This window comes from Marmota monax, unplaced genomic scaffold (assembly GCF_021218885.2).
Source record: "Marmota monax isolate L192 unplaced genomic scaffold, Marmota_monax_Labrador192_F-V1.1 WCK01_AAM20220418_F8-fsc00014, whole genome shotgun sequence".
NCBI lineage: Eukaryota > Metazoa > Chordata > Mammalia > Rodentia > Sciuridae > Marmota > Marmota monax.
The window spans coordinates 23257815-23275738 of NW_026695222.1; the positions used below are offsets into that span (position 1 = coordinate 23257815).

A 17924-nucleotide genomic window follows, 5' to 3' on the forward strand; every position below is an offset into this window, starting at 1 on the left:
CAGCTGCCGTTCTGTCGTCATCACGTCGCTGCGCTCCACGCGGAGTTCCACTTCCGGGACACGCCTTCTCGAGCGCTGGAGCGTCTTCGCAGTTGCTAGGCGGCCTTGGATACCTGTCCGCGGGATGTTGGGCGACGTCAGGTGAAGATGGTGGTCACTGGGCCTCAGGTAGGAAGGACTCCTACTGGAAGGGGTCGGCCCGGGCGATGGGGCGGCTTAGGGGCTAACGGCGGCCTAGCCGGACTGCCCACGAGGCTCCTGGGCCAGCCTTCAGGAAAATCGGAGGTTGGCCGGGGTAAAGGAACCGAGCGCGCGTAAATAGGCCGGGTCCTGGATCTCGGACTGGGCTCGAATCTCCATCGCCTCGGACTGCGCGGGTTTTTAATCGTCCTGTTGAGTGTGAAAGCGTTGGATGAGCAGACGTATGGTGTAGGTCTCCTTTCATTGCTGCCACCCTTGGTCTCTTCATCACTCTTCTGGGAAAGTCCTGATTGGACTAGTAAGATTATTGAAAAGAAGGCTAGAGAATAGTTGGGGAGATATTGTTTTAATGTTATTATTGTTGTGTTAAAGTCCTTTCCCATCCTCAAGGAAGCTCATTTCTGAGTCATTTTAATAGGTCAGCCCCTCAGGTCTGCTGCCCTCTCCAGGGATGCAACCACAATAAGCCGTTAACTGAAATTGTAGCTTTCATTGCACTTTCCCTTTAAAAACCATAAAATGACAAAAGAAGTTTAATGCCTTTTCCTAGGTTTTTGTTCTTTGCCAGAAAATAACCAGTGGCAAAAGCAGAAATATGTGTCATTAGTACATAAAGGTAACTTGAACACAAGCACTGCAGTATCAAGACAATCAGTCTGATACCTGAAGCAGCTTCTAATTGACTCAACAGCTGGGTAGTGTGTAAAGCATGGGTACACTGGACTAAGGGATGATTCACATCCAGGGCAGAACAGAGAGAGAGAGTGTGATATTTCATCATGCCACTCTCAGTGGCTCACAATTTAAAACTTACAAATTGGAATTTTTCATTTCATGTTTTCAGATCACAGTTGACCTCTGGTAGCCAAAACCTGAGAAAGAAAAACCATGAAGGATAAGGGAATGCTGTATTTTATCAGCAAAGTTGACGAAAACTGGAAATAGAAAGGATTTGTCTGAAATCAAAAATGTATTAGTGTTAATGGAAGTACAAATGATTACAGTTTTTTGGAGGGCAATTTGTATGTTGACTTAGCCATTCAAAAAACAGGAATTTATTTTACAAATGTACAGAGTTATAAAAACATCTTGTTCAAAAATTATGTTTTTAGGGCTGGGGGTTTAGCTCAATGGTAGAGTACTTGCCTAGCAGGCACAAGGCCCTGTGTGATTCCAAACATTAAAAAATAAACAAAGGGTATCTTTAGTATTTTACTAGCAAAATTTTTGGAAAAAATGACAGATACCAATCAGCATATAATTCATAAAAAAAATTGTGGTACATCCACAAAATGGAATTTGTATAGCTATTTAGCAGAATGTGATACGTCTATATGTATTGACATGGAAGGATGTCAAATATACAAAGTTAATTGGAAAAATTGTGTTGGACAATAGTGTGTATGATCAGATCCTATTTAGTAAAATAAAATTGTTAAAAATATATATGTATATATGGAGAGAGAGAGAGGGAGAGATATTTAGAAGGCTATATTCCACCCTAGTAGCAGTTAGCAGTGACAAAACAATTTGGAAATGTGGTCTCAGGCCCACAAGAGCAGGGTCATGGTGGGCAAAGTGATGGAAGTAGGCTTGTTGGAGGGCCAGGGTAAGAACATGGAAGCAAAAGCCAGGAATAAGCTGGGTTTGGTTTGGCCTTTGGTTTCTGTAGCTGTAATTCTATATTTCACTCTCAACTTTTGAGATTGTAAGAGTGTCCTAGATAGGTTGAAGTTGTAAACCTTTCTTTGATAAATTAGAAATGAAAGGCTAGGGATGTAGCTTACTGTTGGAGCACTTGTCTAGCATGTGTGAGGCCCTGGGTTCAATCCCCAACACTGCCAAAAAAAAAAAAACCCAAAAAGCAAAAGAGAGAGAGAGAGAGGAGAAAGGGTGAGAGAGAGCTGAAAGGCAACTATTTATTTCTTTTGGGGTCTTTCTTTGTAATATTGTTTATTGTTTTTCTGATATCTTTTTCCCATAAGGTAACCATGGATAGGGAGGTTCGGAGCACCATTCTTTTCAATGCATACAAAAAGGAGGTGTTTACCACCAACAATGGCTATAAATCCATGCAGAAAAGACTTCGGTGTAATTGGAAGATTCAGAAGTGAGTTGAATCTTGTGTGCATTATTTTTGCTTCTAAGTAATGTTTGTCTACTGGTGAAACTGAAAAGTCTTGATTTTCTTATGAAAGATAGATTGGTTAGGTGTAAAGAACTCAATTTAAAGATTGTTCAAAAGATTGGGCATAGTGGGGCATGCCTATAATCCCAGTGGTTAAGGAGGCTGAGGCACGAGGATCACAAGTTTGATCCTCTAACCAACTTAGGAGACCCTGCCTTAAAAAAAATAAATAAAAAATAAAAAGAACTGGGCATGTAGCTCAGTGGTAAAGTACCTCTGGGTTCAATCCCTAGTATCCCTCCCCTCAAAATATATATGTATATTTTGAGTATATATTCAAAAGTAAATGAATTATTATTAAAACATCTTTCAAAAAATTGCCAATTACCATATTAAGTTGTCCTAAAAATCAAAAACAAAAAGTTTTCTTATTATATACATATAATAAGATGTTGAAGGTTAGGGATGTGGCTCAGTGGTGGTAGAATGCTTGCCTGGCATGTGTGAGGTCCTGGGTTTGATCCCTGGCACTGGGGGGAAAAAAAAGTTTAGTTTAGGATGTAGCTCAGTGATAAAGGGCTTATGAGTGAGGCCTGGGTTCAATCCCCAGCACTGCCAAAAAAAAAAAAAAAAAAAAAGAGAGAGAGAGAGATGTTGAAGCCTTTCTCCATATTTTAACTTGAATTGATACTTCAGTTTAGGGAAAGGAAAAATGGGAATTAAATGAGAACATCTCTGTCTTTATGTGTGTGTATTTGTGTATGTATTTTTTAATTCTAATTTGTTATATATGACAGCAAAATGCATTATAATTCATATTACACATATAGAACTCAATTTTTCATATATCTGGTTGTACACAGAGTCATGACATTCATGTTTTCATACATGTACTTAGGGAAACGATGTCCTTCTCATTCTACCATCTTTCCTACCCCCACTCCCCCTCCCTTCACCTCCCTTCTCTTTGCCCTATCTAGAGTTTGTTCATCTATTCCTCCCGTGCTTCCCCACAATCCCATTATTAATCAGCCTCCTTATATCAGAGAAAACATTTGGCATTTGGTTTTTTGGGATTGGCTTACTTCACTTAGCATAATATTCTCCAGCTCTATCCATTTACCTGCAAATGCCGTGATGTTATTCTCTTTTAATGCTGAATAATATTTCATTGTGTATATATACCACATTTTCTTTATCCATTCATTTATTGAAGGGCATCTAGGTTGGTTGCACAGTTTAGCCGTTGTGAATTGTTCTGCTATAAATATGTGTATGTATTCTTCATGAGTATGAATGTATTAAACGGTCATATAAACTAATAGATGGAAGAGATAAGAGATGACTGAATTAGTAGTTGGAAAACTTTTTTTATGTGTGTGTGTATGTATGTGTGTGTACATGTGTATGTATGTGTGTGTACATGTGTACGTGTGTGTGCAGTCCTGTGAATTAGCTGCATCCTCACCTCTTTTAAATTTTTTATTGTGAGACATGACCTTGTTAAATTGCCAAGGCTGGCCTGGGACTTATAAACTTGCAATCCTTCTGCCTTAGCCTTGGTATTTGCTGGGATTACAGTGCTACCACCCCTGGCTGGAGGACTTCTTCATGTCTTAGCATTGTTTAATTTGAATACATTTGCTTATTGGAAGTATTTTAGAGGCTGTATGACTCTGGCAGGCTGAGGAGGGGATTCTCACTTTGGGAGGGAGGCTGCTTGATGTACCTCTAAGCTCCTGCATCTCTTGACCTCTGTGGCCTTGGTTCCATACAGCCAAGATGCTAAAGTAGTTCATAAGTTGGTTTAAATTATGGACCTAACATTTACTTTTAATATCATGTTTCCAGTTTAAAAGATGAAATCACATCTGAGAAGCTAATTGGAGTGAAACTATGGATTACAGCTGGGCCAAGGGAAAAATTTACTGCAGCTGAGGTAAGAAGTATCCATAAAGAAGAAATTTCGTGGTGTTAGGAAGAATGGGCTCTGAAACCCTGGACTTACATCCTGCTTCTCCACTTACTGTGTTGCCTGAAGGTGGTCACTTCATCTTTGACTTCATCATGAAATTGTGGTGATAACTGAGATAATCCATGTAAAGTGCCAAACACATAGAGAGGGCTAATCAAATATTAGTCATACTTCTTTGCCATATTTTTGTTTGAAAATAGTAAAACTTCATTTAAAATTAAACTTTCTCAATTCTGTTGTATGGACTAGATAAAAAATGATAAATATAAAACCCATGCTAAAAATTGTGTTGATGAGGATATGAAAAAAATTGGAACCCTTTTATACTGTTGGTAGCAATATAAAATGGTGAAACTATTAATGAAAAACAGTATGGCAGTTCCAAAATGAGATTTTTGAATGTTCAAAATTGAGAAAATTGAGTTCCACAATCTCATTTCTGGATATGCATCCAAAAAAAATTGAAAGCAAAAGCTCAAAGAGTAATTTGTACACTCATGTTCATAGCAGCACTTTTCATCATAGCTAAAAGATGGAAATAGCTCAAGTGTCTGTTTATAGATGAATAGATAAGCAAAATGTGGTATATACCTGCTGGAAATATTATTCAACCTTAGAAAGGAGCTGGAGCATAGCTTTGTGGTATTATGTATGAGCAAGGGCCTGGCTTTTATCCCTAGTACCAAAAAAAGGGGTGGGGAGAAATTCTGACAAATGCTACAACATGATGAACTTTAAGGCCATTATGGCAAGTGAACTAAGGTAGTCATAAAACGACAAATACTGGCCAGGTGCTGTGGCACTTGCCTATAACCCCTAAGAATAAGGAGGCTGAGGCAGGAGGATCACAAGTTTGAGGCCAGCCTCAACAATTTGGTAAGGCCCTCACAACTTACTGAGATCCTATCTCAAAATAAAAAATTAAAAAAAGAACTGGGGATGTAGCTCAGTAGTAAAGCACCCTTGGCCAGTGCAAAAAAAAAAGGGGGGCTGGGGTTGTATCTCAGTGGTAGAGTACTCGTCTAGCATGCATGAGGCACTGGGTTCGATCCTCAGCACCACCTAAGTGTAAAATAAAGATATTGTGTCCACCTAAAATTAAAAAATAAATATTAAAAAAAACCAAATATATCATGTGATTTCACTTACATGAGTAGTTGAATTCACAGAGCCAGAAATTAGTGGTGGTTGCAGGCCTGGAAGAAATGAAGAATTGTTGATAGGTATAGAGTTTTAGTTTTTTTTTTGGTGGTGCTGGGGATTGAACCCAGTGCCTTGTGTATTCAAGGCAAACACTCTACCAACTGAGCTATATTCCTAGCTCTAAAGTTTTAGTTTTGAGAGATGAAAAGAGTCTGAAGATTGGTAACATGACAGTGGTAGTGTGTTTAACATTTAAAAATGGTTAATTGTATTTTACCACAATTAATAAAAATTTAAAAACCCAGAACACATCAAGTACCTTTCTAACAGAGACTTGCAGGAAGTGCCCTGATGCTTGTGGAAGGTGTGGGGAGTAGGGAAGTTGAGGCAAGGCCGGGCTTCTCCTGTGGAGGCTGGCTGGGGTCTCCTGTTGTTACTCTAGGTGGGGCCAGTGGGAGGAGATTTGCAAGGGTACATTTCTAGAATACCTATTTTCTCAAGTTTTTATAAGAATACTGTTTTTATAGAGGGCTTTCAATTTTTCTCCATTTAGAATGACGTTGTACAACCAGAAGAATGAGAAATTATACTCCATTTATGTAGATGTGTCAAAGTGCATTCTACTGTAATGTACAACTAATTAGAACAACAAAAATAGTCAAGGCAAGGAAAAGAAAAAAAAAATAAATAAAATAGGTTAATGTCTTAAAAAAAAAAATGTTTCTAAGAACCAAGTCTGCCTCTCAAGGATTCATGTCTTTTAGAAGCATGGAGACATAACTGATCAGGTTAATTGAGAGAAGGAATAGGAATTATTGTTGAGATTGGAGGCAACCAGCTGCCTCTACCCACTGAGACCTTGAGGGAAATATATCACAGAGGGCAAAAGCCTGCAAAGAAGGAATACTTTATAACTTGTTGGGCCACCTCCCTTCTGTAGCTAAGGAAACCAGAGGTCCTTGCCTCAAAGGAGGCAGTCTCAGGAAAGCACGCTGTCCAGAGGGAGGATCAGAGCCTGGTGAGTGGGCCTTTTTCCAAGTGGGGACAGACACCAAGCCATGCCTTACTTCAGGCTTCCAAAAGACATGAATCCTCGAGAGGCAGATTTAGTTCTTTGGAACTTTTTTTTTAGATGTTAACTTAATTTTATTTGTTTTTTCTTTGCCTTGCCTTGACTTTTTTGTTGTTGTTCTGATTAGTCATACAGTACAGTAGAATGCATTTTTTACCCATTTACATAAATGGAGTATAATTTCTTATTCTTCTGGTTGTACAATATCATTCTAATTGGAGAAAAATTGAAAGCATTTCCTTTAAAAACTGGAACAAGTCAGGCATGCCCTCTTTCACCACTTATATTCAACGTCATCCTTGAAACTCTAGCCAGAATAATTAGACAGGAGAAAGAAATCGAAGGGATACGAATAGGAAAAGAAGAACTCAAACTATCACTATTTGCTGATGACATGATTCTACATTTAGAAGATCCAAAAAATCCCATTAGAAAACTTCTAGAACTAATAAATGAATACAGCAAAGTAATAGGATATAAAATCAATACCCATAAATCAAATGCATTCCTATGTATCAGGATGAATCTACTGAAAGAGAAATTAGGAAAACTACCCCATTCACAATAGCCTCAAAAAAAAAAAAAAAAAAAGAAAAGAAAGAAAGAAAGAAAAAAACTTGGGAATCAATCTAACAAACGAGGTGAAAGACCTCTACGATGAAAATTACAGAATAGTAAAGAAAGAAATTAAAGAAGACCTTAGAAGATGGAAAGACCTTCCATACTCCTGGATAGGCAGAATTAATATTGTCAAAATGGCCATACTACCAAAAGCTCTATACAGTTTTAATGCAATTCCTATTAAAATCCCACTGGCATTCTTCATAGAAATAGATAAAGCAATCATGAAATCCATTTGGAAAAATAAGAGACCCAGAATAGCTAAAGCAATCATTAACAAGAAGAGTAAAGCAGGAGGCATCACTATACCAGACCTTAAACTATACTACAGAGCTATAGTAACAAACATGGCATGATATTGGTACCAAAACAGAAATGTAGACCAATGGTACAGAATAGAAGACACAGAGACAAATCCACAAAAATACAGTTCTTTGGAACTTTAGCCTAATAAAATGTCCTCTTGCCAGACCACTGCTGGCACCATACCTTTTGTTTGGAGCTAGAGTGAGGAGAGATGGAAAGGAAGAGAAGAGCCTTTGACTTCTTTCTGAGAACCAACATCCCCTGTTTTTATTCTTCTAGAGGGCTGATCCCTGTGGTGGCAGGGATCTTCCTCAAGAGAAAGGATCAATTCTTTCCTGATCATTGCTGGCCTCCTAGAAAACTAATAATGGGTAATTGGGTGACACTTCCTTGATACTGTCCTTCAGAAGCTTTTGTATCAGGACAGACATCTGTGTCTGGTCAGGCTGAAGAGTCTTCCCCATTTCTCACCTCAACTACCCTAACTCACTTGGTGATAGTATTTGGCCACCACTAGGTGACCACATGACAGCTGAGTATTTTCCAACGTGTCAGAACAGCATCCATAGGGCTGGGGATATAGCTCAGTTGGTAGAGTGCCTGCCTCACACGCACAGGGTTATTTTGTTCAATTCCCACACCACAAAAAAAAACACAAAAACCAGGATTCACCATTGTATCCTGATTATAAATACTATCCTAAATTGTAATGCATAGATAATATAACCCACTACTATTTAAAACAAGTCAACACAGTAGCCTAACTATAATAAAAAGAAAGGAAGATGATTTATGAAAGAATATATGTACTTTGTATTGTATATGTTTCAGCATGTATACACTAAAAGAATGCATATTTCAGTTTGTGAGTGTTTGGGCATGTGTCCACTAGAACACTTCTTTATATTTGACATTTTGAATAATGGCTAAACATATACATAGAATCACCATGAACAGGACAGGTACAAAACTGAGCTGATGCAGGTGTGTTGTATTGGTAATTCAGATCATGAGCCACATTGCCACTTGTGATGTAATTTGCCAAAATATTGTCTAATTCTTGGTAAATTGCTGAGAAAAATAAAGTAAACTTCTTCCCTTAATTTACATGGTAGTTGTATACCTGAGAATTTGGTTTGTAAAAATATTTTTTGTTTATATATAAATTGGAGTTAGATTCTAGGATCAGTTTATGTTTTGTTGTTGTTTTATTTCGTTAAACCCATGTGACATTCAAATGTTGTGGGTTAGTTCTTCACTATGGGGAGGACTGGTCTGAGCACTGCAGGGCCTTGGCATACCTGCCCACCACCCACTAAAATTTTCTTAAGTATTAATGTTAGGACAATTCAAAGTACCTGCTAAATGGTTTTAATGCCTCTGCTGAGAGCCATAGGCCTGGATCATACGATGTCAATTATATAAAATATCCCACATTTGCTTCCACATTGCATCGTGGAACTCATTATTTACATACCAAGTCTTTCATTTATCTTTCTCAAAATGCCAGTCAGTGAGTAGGACACAAAAGATACCAATACCAACTGTTTTCCCACTGCATTTAGATACCATAGACAAATTCTAGAACCACACAGTCATAGGTTCCAAGTCCCAGTATGGTTCCCCAAGCAAAAACTATGTTCTGAGCATATAGAAAACAAAACATGTATATAGATATACGCATATTAGAGTGCATATTTATATATATATTTTTTCTTTTGTGATATTGGGAATTGAACCCAGGGTGCTCTACCACTGTGTTACATTTGTACCCCTTTTTGTTTTTGAGACAGGATCTTGTTAAGTTGCTGAGCATGGCCTTGAGCTTCCATTCCTCCTGCCTCAGCCTCTGAAATAGCTGGGATAACAGGTGAGCACCACAGTGTCCAGGTTCTTTCCTGGTGGACTATTTAGTGAAGAAAACTAAAAGCTATTGGTCTGTGCCAGGTATGGTGGTACACGCCCGTAATCCCAGAACTCAGGAGGCTGAAACAGTAGGATTGCAAGTTTGAGGCCCTCAGTAACTTAATAAGACCCTTTCTCAAAAGAAAAAAATAAAGCTGGGCACGTTGGGGAGCCCAGCTTTATTTGTGTAACCCCAGCAACTTGGGAGGCCCAGACAGGAGGATTGCAAGTTTGAGGCCAGCCTCAGCAACTTCGCAAGATTCTGTCTCAAACTATTGGATTAGATAGTTTCCTCAGGATGGATCAGCAAGATCGACTTCAGATTTTCTTGCCTCTTCAGCTTTTTGAGAGTGAGAGAGCTTTCCAGGAGATAAGCCAACAACTTGAATTTTTCACTGTGGTTTGGTCAGTTGATGACCTTGAACAAAATTCCTCCCTGATGAGGTGTGAAATGGCTTCAGCCTGATATTCTTGGCAGGCAGTGAAGGGAAGGTATGATCTAGATTTATGGTTCTCAGCTGGGATAGTTTTCCTTCTTTCCTTCTTTTTTTTTTTTTTTTAAAGTGAGAGAGAGAGAGAGAGAGAGAGAGAATTTTTTAACATTTATTTTTTAGTTTTTTGGCGGGCACAACATCTTTCTTTGTATGTGGTGCTGAGGATGGAACCCAGGTCGCACGCATGCCAGGCGAGCGCGCTACCGCTTGAGCCACATCCCCAGCCCCCCCTTCTTTCCTTCTAATGGGACATTTGGCAGTGTCTAGGGACATTTTTAGTTTTTGGGAGAGTAGGTGTAACTTGTATCTAGTAGTTTGAGACTAGGGATGCACTAAATGAAGATCTGTGAATTTCTTTTAATTAATAGTTTTACACTTTTGCTTTGTTGTCCTAATGGTCAATTTTGAAAATGACAATTCAATTTGAGTATTTTGAAGCATTATGTTCAAAGATAAGCCTGGAAATCTTTTATAAGGAGTATATTATCCCTATATTATTATCCTGTGTGCATTTATATTTACATGTTTCTTTTTAAATTTGTTTTTAGTATTTATTTTTTGTTGTAGTCGAACACAATACCTTTATTTTATTTATTTATTTTATGTGGTGCTGAGGATCGAACCCAGGGCCTTGCACGTGCTAGGCAATTGTTCTACCGCTGAGCCACAACCCCAGCCCGTATATTTACATGTTTTATAAAAGGTTTGAAGTGTTTATTTTTTAGTAAAGTTTTACTTGTAGTAAAAATGTTTTGGTCAGAAGTCTTTTGAGTATGTGTACTCAAAGATTGATTTTTTTTTCTTTGTGTAGTTTGAGGTCCTGAAGAAGTACCTTGACAATGGTGGAGATATCCTTGTGATGCTAGGAGAAGGTGGAGAAACCAGATTTGACACCAACATTAATTTTCTACTAGAAGAATATGGAATCATGGTTAATAATGGTGATTATTATTAATCCTTAATAGAGGCAGTGATTTTCTATTTATTGTTTGTAGTGGGGTCCTCTAGGCCCACTGGTCCAATGGAAAAAGGTCTGGGCTGAAGTCATATGTTCAGCATTCTGGGCTCCCCAGCAGTTAGCTTTCTAGGCCTACCTAGGCTTCTTCCATTGATAAAATTCAAGGGATTGCAACAGAGTTCTAGGTTCTTTCAGGTCAAAATTTGTATGAGTCTATAACATCAAACTTATTTCTAATCTTAAATGCATGTTTTTCTCTCTTTCCTACAAGATGCTGTGGTTAGAAATGTATATTACAAGTATTTCCATCCTAAGGAAGCTCTAGTTTCCAATGGAGTGTTGAACAGGTAAGCATGTTGAGAAGCCAAGATAGATGACTCTTATCTCTTCTCACCTATTTTCATTGCCCCATCTCTCTTTCTTGGCTTTTTGTTTTATTCTAATTTATTTTATTTTATTACTACTACTTATTCATTGAATTATATTCCTCCATCTTTTGCAACCTTAGTTCATGTTCTCTTTTTGTGAGTTAGGATACTTTCAGTTACAATTAACAGAAAACCCTGTCCAAATGGGATTAAACAAAAAGATTGTTAACTCATGTAGTTGAAAAAGCCCAGAAATAAGGCAGGTTTGGTTAAGGATTGACTGAAAGATTCATGTCAACAGGGCTCTAATTTCATTTCTCTTCAGTTCTTTTGGCTTTACAGTTCATTATGCTCAAAGATAAGCCTGGAAATCTTTTATAGGGAGTATATTATCCCTATATTATTATCCTGTGTGCATTTATATTTACATGTTTTTTTTTAAAATTTGTTTTTAGTATTTATTTTTTGTTGTAGTTGAACACAATACCTTTATTTTATTTATTTATTTTTATGTGGTGCTGAGGATCAAACCCAGGGCCTTGCCTATCCCTAACCCTAACCCTAACCTAGAAGTTCTATATGTGTGGGCTGATTTTTTTTTTTTTTTTTTTTTTTTTTTAAACAGGTTCTGCATGCTGTCTAGGGCAAGAAAGCATTATTTGGTCTGAGCATTATCACCAAGAATAGTCATGAGATTGAATCTGTTTGATCTGGCCTGAGTCAGTTTTTTTCTCAGCTGTCTAAAACAGATTAGGGGCTTTTAGAAAACAGGAAATGAATGCAGGAGGGGCAACATTCAGTGTCCCTGTGAGCTTTTGTTCACATTCAAAATTATTCATTTCACACCTGAACATGTCATGTGCCAGGTACTCACTCTACTGACCCTGAGGATAGTCTAGAATGTGGGTCTAGGGAGATGCACTCTTTCCTCAGGACTCAAGAAAAAGAACTGATCCTAATATTTTAATCTTAACTTTTGCAAGCTTCCTGAAAAAGGTGTGGTTGTGTAGGTATACTTTAATTTTTAAAAAATTGTGTCCTGGAGAGGTTTCAAGATGGTGGAATAGAGAAGGTTGCTTTCTTGGCTGCTTTGTGGCGTGAAGCCAAGAAAGCAGAGAAGCAGTGGACTAAGACTTGGCAAATGAGTGGAACACAGGGGGATCCCTGGGGTGCAGTCTTCCAGGGTAGACTGGCAATTGCTAGGCCCTGGAGTTGCTTTGATTTTAAAAATCCAAAGCAATTGGCATTCCGCGAAGATTCTGGAGCATTCGTAAGCCTAAACTCTGCCTCCAGATTACCTCTTTGACTTCAACAGTCTACCTGGAGGGTGAAGCATCATGCTCCAGATTACCCAACCTAATGCTGCTGAAAGAGAAGCTGAGAATCTTTTGAACTCCAAGAAAACAATTCTTTCACTTTCTGTCAGGATTTTTTTTTTTCTGTTTTTTTCCTCTGTTTAATTGTTACCTTAATGGTTCATGAACATTTATACATATTCATGTTTTTTTCTCATTTCTAGCATTTTTTGTAATTTTTTTTTTTTTTTGTTATAGTTGGGCACAATACCTTTATTTTATTTATTTATTTGTATGTGGGGCTGAAGATTGAATCCAGTGCTTCGCACGTGCTATGTGAGCACTCTACTGCTAAGCCATAATCCCAGCCCCCTAGCATTTTTGAAGCATATTTTTCATGTTTTTTTTTTTGAGGATAGGATTAGTATATTTCAGTTTTGTTTTGTACTCTTTTATTTTTAATTTTTAAAATATTTATATATTTTTTTTCTCTCATCTGTTTCACTCAATTCTTTCTTCTGCTAACAGTCAATCCCTACTATTGTCTTTTCCTTCTTCCTTTAGTTTTTTTCTTCTATCTTCTTTCTTCCTCCCTCATAATCATCACATTCTATATTCTATATCACTTATTTTTCTCCCTGTCTACTATTTGAAACTGTAAAAACTCTTTTACAAACTTACTGTCTTTATTTTAGGCAATAACTACCATATAATTTCTATTTAATGTGACAATTAACATTGTAGACGTCATAGCAGGAATTGTTTGGTTTAATGCTGTATATTGTTTGCATTGGTTGTTGTTTTGTCTCCCCCTCACTGCTGAGGTACTAGAAACCTTCAGGGACACTAAATCCACAGGGTAGAGACTTACTGCCTCAGATCCCCACCGTTAGATGGTTTGATACACAAACAATATGAAAAAGCAAGGAAAAAATTGCCCAAACAAACCAAGGTATTCCAGTAATAGAATCCATCGACACCACAATGGAAGAAATGTCAGAGAAGGAGTTTAGAATATACATAGTTAAACTTCTCTGCAAGGTAAAGGGTGCTGTAAGGGGAGTGAAATCAGAGAAAATACAGATTGTGAAAGATCATTTCAATAAAGAGAGATTCTGAAAAGAAATCAAATCCTCAAATTGAAGGAAATAGTAAAACAAATTAAAAATTCAATGGAAAGCATCCCCAACAGATTAGATCACTTGGAAGACAAAGAGTTTCAGGCAATGAAGACAAAATACGTAATCTTGAAAATAAAGTTGACTGGGCTGGGGTTGTGGCTCAGTGGTAGAATAGACGAAGGCTTGGAGATACAAACCAAAGAAATGCACAATCTTTTCAATGAAATGCAATATCAGAAAATTTCCCAAACTTAAAGAATGAAGTGGAAAATCAAATACAAGAGGCCTATAGGACCTCAAATATACAAAAGTAAAACAGACCCACACCAAGGCACATTATTATGAAAACACCTGACATATAGAATTTTAAAGGCTGCTAGAGAAAAACGTCAGATTACATTTAGAGGGAAACCAATCTGGATCTCAGCTGATTTCTCAACTCAGAACCCCAAAGCTAGGTGGCCTTGGATAATACACACTAAGCTCTGAAAGAAAATGCATACCAGCCAAGAATACTATACCCAGGAAAATTAAGCTTCAAAATTGACAGTGAAATAAAAATCTTCCATGATAAACAGAAGTTAAAAGAATTCACAGCTGAAAAGCCTGCACTACAAAACATACTCAAAATATTTCTTGCAGAAATGAAAAACAAAGTGAGGAACTGCACTAGAAGAATAGTCAAAGGAGAAACAATTCAAATTAAAATAACTTGGAAATAAAATGACGGGGAATAAAAATAATTTTTTAATAATAATATCAAATATAAATGGCTTAAACTCGTCAATCAAAAGACAGACTGGCAGATCGGATTACAAAAACTAGTCCCAGCAATATGCTGTCTCCAGAAGTGTGTGCGTTTCCAAATATTTGGAAGTATTTCAGATATCTTCCTGGTGTTGATTTTTAATTCTGTAGTAGTTAAAGAATATGCTCTGAATAACTTGAATTATTTCATGTTTTCATTTTCGTTCAAATTATTTTCTAATTTCCCTTGTGATTTCTTCTTTAATCCACTGTTATTTATTAATGTGTTAATTAATTTCTGTGTGTTTTCAGATACCTTGAATTTTCTTCTGTTTTTTCGGATTTCTTATTTATTTCATTATGGTCAGAGACTGAGCTTTGTATCATTTTAACCAAGTCTTGTTGCTTTTTCATGCAATATCTGAATTTTTAGGACATTTTAAAATTACTTTTCCCTTACTTTGAGTTGTACAGATTTTTTTAATTCTGAATGCTGTATTTTACTATTCATAAATCCATATTTTATCTGTAAAAAAAATTTATTGGCTCAAAAAAATGTGTCACAAAGTGTACAAAATCCTCACATCTGGTTCACATTTCCTATTAATGAATGCAATATGAGATTCTCCACTTTTTTTATTTACCAGGTTTTCATTTTTTTTCTTCAAGGGAAATTAGCCGAGCTGCAGGAAAAACCGTTCCTGGAATCATTGATGATGAGAGCAGTGGAAACAATGCCCAGTGAGTGTGTTTCTCAAGCCATTTGAGGAGGATGGATTTATCATTTCAAAGGATTTTCCTTTTGAAAGTGAAAAGAGTTTCCCAATTACAAAAGTAATTCTCACCAATTAATAAATAAAAACAGTTTAAACAGTTCAAAAGGAAGAAAGTAGCCAGGCAGTGCGGTACCCCTGTAATCTCTGCATCTCAGGAGGCTGAGGCAGGAATGATTGCAAATTCAAGGTTAGCCTCAGCAGCTTACTGAAGCCCTAAGAATTTAGTGAGACCATGTCTCAAAAAAGAGGGCTTGGGATGTGGCTCAGTGATTAAGTGCCCCTGGGTTCAAAACCCAGTACAGAAAAAAAAAAAAAAGAAAGGCAGAAAGTAAAAGTTCTGCATTTTAAATCCATGCCTCTCCCCTGAAGATAATCTGTCTCTCTTTTTTTTTTTTGATTGGGGGAGGGTACTAGGGATTAAACCCAGGGGTACTTTACCACTAAGCTAAATCCTCAGCCCCTTTTAAAATTGTTTGATAGGGTCTCACTTAAGTGGCTTAGGGCCTCACTAAGTTGCTATGGCTAGCTTTTTAAAGATATTTTATTGGTTGTTGGTGGCCCTTTATTAATTATTTTTGTGGTGCTGAGAATCGAACCCAGTGCCTCACACAGGCTAGGCAAGCGCTCTACCACTGAGCCACAATCCCAGCCCCTTTAGTTTTTATTTTGAAACAAGGTCTCAGTAAGTTGCTGAAGCTGGTCTCAAACATGTAATCCTGCCTCAACCTCCCAAGTTGCTGTAATTATAGGTCTCTACCACTGTGCCTGGCTAATATTTTGCCTTAATAATACTACCTAACATTTATTTGAGCACTTACTGTGTAATAGATATATATTACTTCATTTAATATTCACAACAACCACAGACAGTTAGAGATGAAATACAAAGAGGTAATAGCCCAAATTTACCTGAGTGTTAGAACTTTGGTTAAACCTAGGCATTTGCTCCAGAACCTGTACTTTTTTTTTTTTTTTTCTGAGACAGATTTATTTAGGAAAGCAAATGCACCTTTAGGAGAGAATGTAGGCTATCTCAAAAGAGAGACGTCTTTGTGAATAAAGTAAGAAATACGCATACAGGGGAGGGTGCCAACCAACTTGACAGTGAGAAGCTTTTGGGATAAAGCAAGGAACACACATTCAAGGGAGAATGCAGCAGTTGACCTCTGCTCCATATGGTTATAAACAAGTTTTTATATGTTACAAATAAAAAGCACATGTGAATATCTTGGTATAGTTTTTGTGCACTTTTGCTAGTATTTTAATAAGGTAGCATTGGAATTTCTGAGTCAAAAGTCATCTTATTGACACATGTCAACTGTGATACATTGCCCAGTTGCCTTCAGGCAGTTGCCAGCACTTACAGTTCCTATGAACACGTCCCCTTTTCCTCTCTTGCCAGCATGGAGTATTCTAGTAAAAATGGTATCTCTTTTTTCTTTTTTAGTTTGCATTTCTTTGATTATTAGCACATGGGAGTAGGTTTTTCCTATCCTAAGATTATGAAATATTCACATTTTTTTTGCACTTTTGTGGTCTTGTTTTTGAATACATTTTTAATCCATCTGGATATATTTTAGGATGTGATATAAAAATGGATATGTTTCTCCAAGTAGCTGAAATTATGCCATCCATCTCCAATAATTTGAAATATTTACTTACTATATGTATAATTCACACCTTGCACCTATATTTGGAGTTTGATTCTAATCCATATTATTTGTTTTTAATTCACTAGTTCTACATTATTTTTTTCATTTATTTTAATTAGGTATATATGACAGCAGAATGCATTTTGATTCATTGTACACAAAAGGAGCACAACTTTACATTTCTGTGGTTGTACACTTGATGTAGCATTGCACCATATGTGCAGTCATACATGTACCTAGGGTAATGATGTTCATCTCATTCCACCATCTTTTCTACCCCCATACCCTCTCTCCTCCCCTCTTTCTCCTTTGCTCCATCAAAGTTCCTCTATTTTTCCCATGTTCTCCCCTGCATTATGGATCAACATCCACTTAGAATATTTGACCTTTGGATTTTTGGGATTTACTTACTTCACTTAGCATGATATTCTCCAGCTCCATCTATTTACCTGCAAATGCCATAATTTTATTGTTTAATGCTGAGTGATATTCCATTGTATATATATACCACAGTTTTGTTATTCATTCATCTATTGAAGGGCATCTAGGTTGCTTCCACAGTTTAGCTATTGTGAATTGAGCTGCTATAAACATTGATGTGGCTGAATTACTATAGTATGCTGATTTTAAGTCCATTGGGTCTAAGCAGAGGAGTGGGATAGCTGAATCAAATGGCAGTTCCATTCCAAGTTTTCTCAGGAATCTCTATACTGCTTTCAAGATTGGTTACACCAATTTGCAGTCCCACCAGCAATGAATGAGTGTGCCTTTTTTCCCACATCCTTGGCCGACATTTATGGTTGTTTGTATTCTTGATAACTGTCATTCTGACTGTCCACATTACTTTAATTCCTAGATTTTTGTAACTTTTTATGTAAAGTTCATCTTTTATGGGGTAATATTCCTGAAAGTGAATACGTAACTGAGAAAAATTTGCAGTACACAGAGTTCTTATAAATGATGAGAAAAAAAATTTTTAATGGTCAAAAATCAGTAACAAAATTCATAGAAAACATACAGTCAGCTTATCTCCTTTGAGTGAATTTGGGGGAAATGGTGGGGATGGTGGTAGAATTCACACTGACATTCATGTGACTATTTCTTCCACTTAAATGTTATTCCATGGTCAGCTGGTGATTTCCTTGTGCTCCTGGCCTAGAAC

General features: G+C 37.1%; 1 protein-coding gene across 2 annotated transcripts in view; it reads left to right on the forward strand.

Moving 5' to 3' along the window:
• Positions 1-14: 14 nt before the first annotated feature.
• Positions 15-17924, forward strand: part of Ift52 (intraflagellar transport 52) — a 38818-nt gene continuing 20908 nt past the window's right edge. The window contains exons 1-6 of one of the 2 annotated variants that reach the window (XM_046432960.2): positions 15-168; positions 2187-2311; positions 4181-4268; positions 10657-10786; positions 11075-11150; positions 15004-15075. In XM_046432960.2, the coding sequence (XP_046288916.1) occupies positions 148-168; positions 2187-2311; positions 4181-4268; positions 10657-10786; positions 11075-11150; positions 15004-15075 (512 nt within the window). In that variant the 5' untranslated portion in view covers positions 15-147. Of the gene's footprint in view, positions 169-2186; positions 2312-4180; positions 4269-9239; positions 9317-10656; positions 10787-11074; positions 11151-15003; positions 15076-17924 lie in introns of those variants that run through there. The other variant, XM_046432961.2, reaches the window with a different exon arrangement.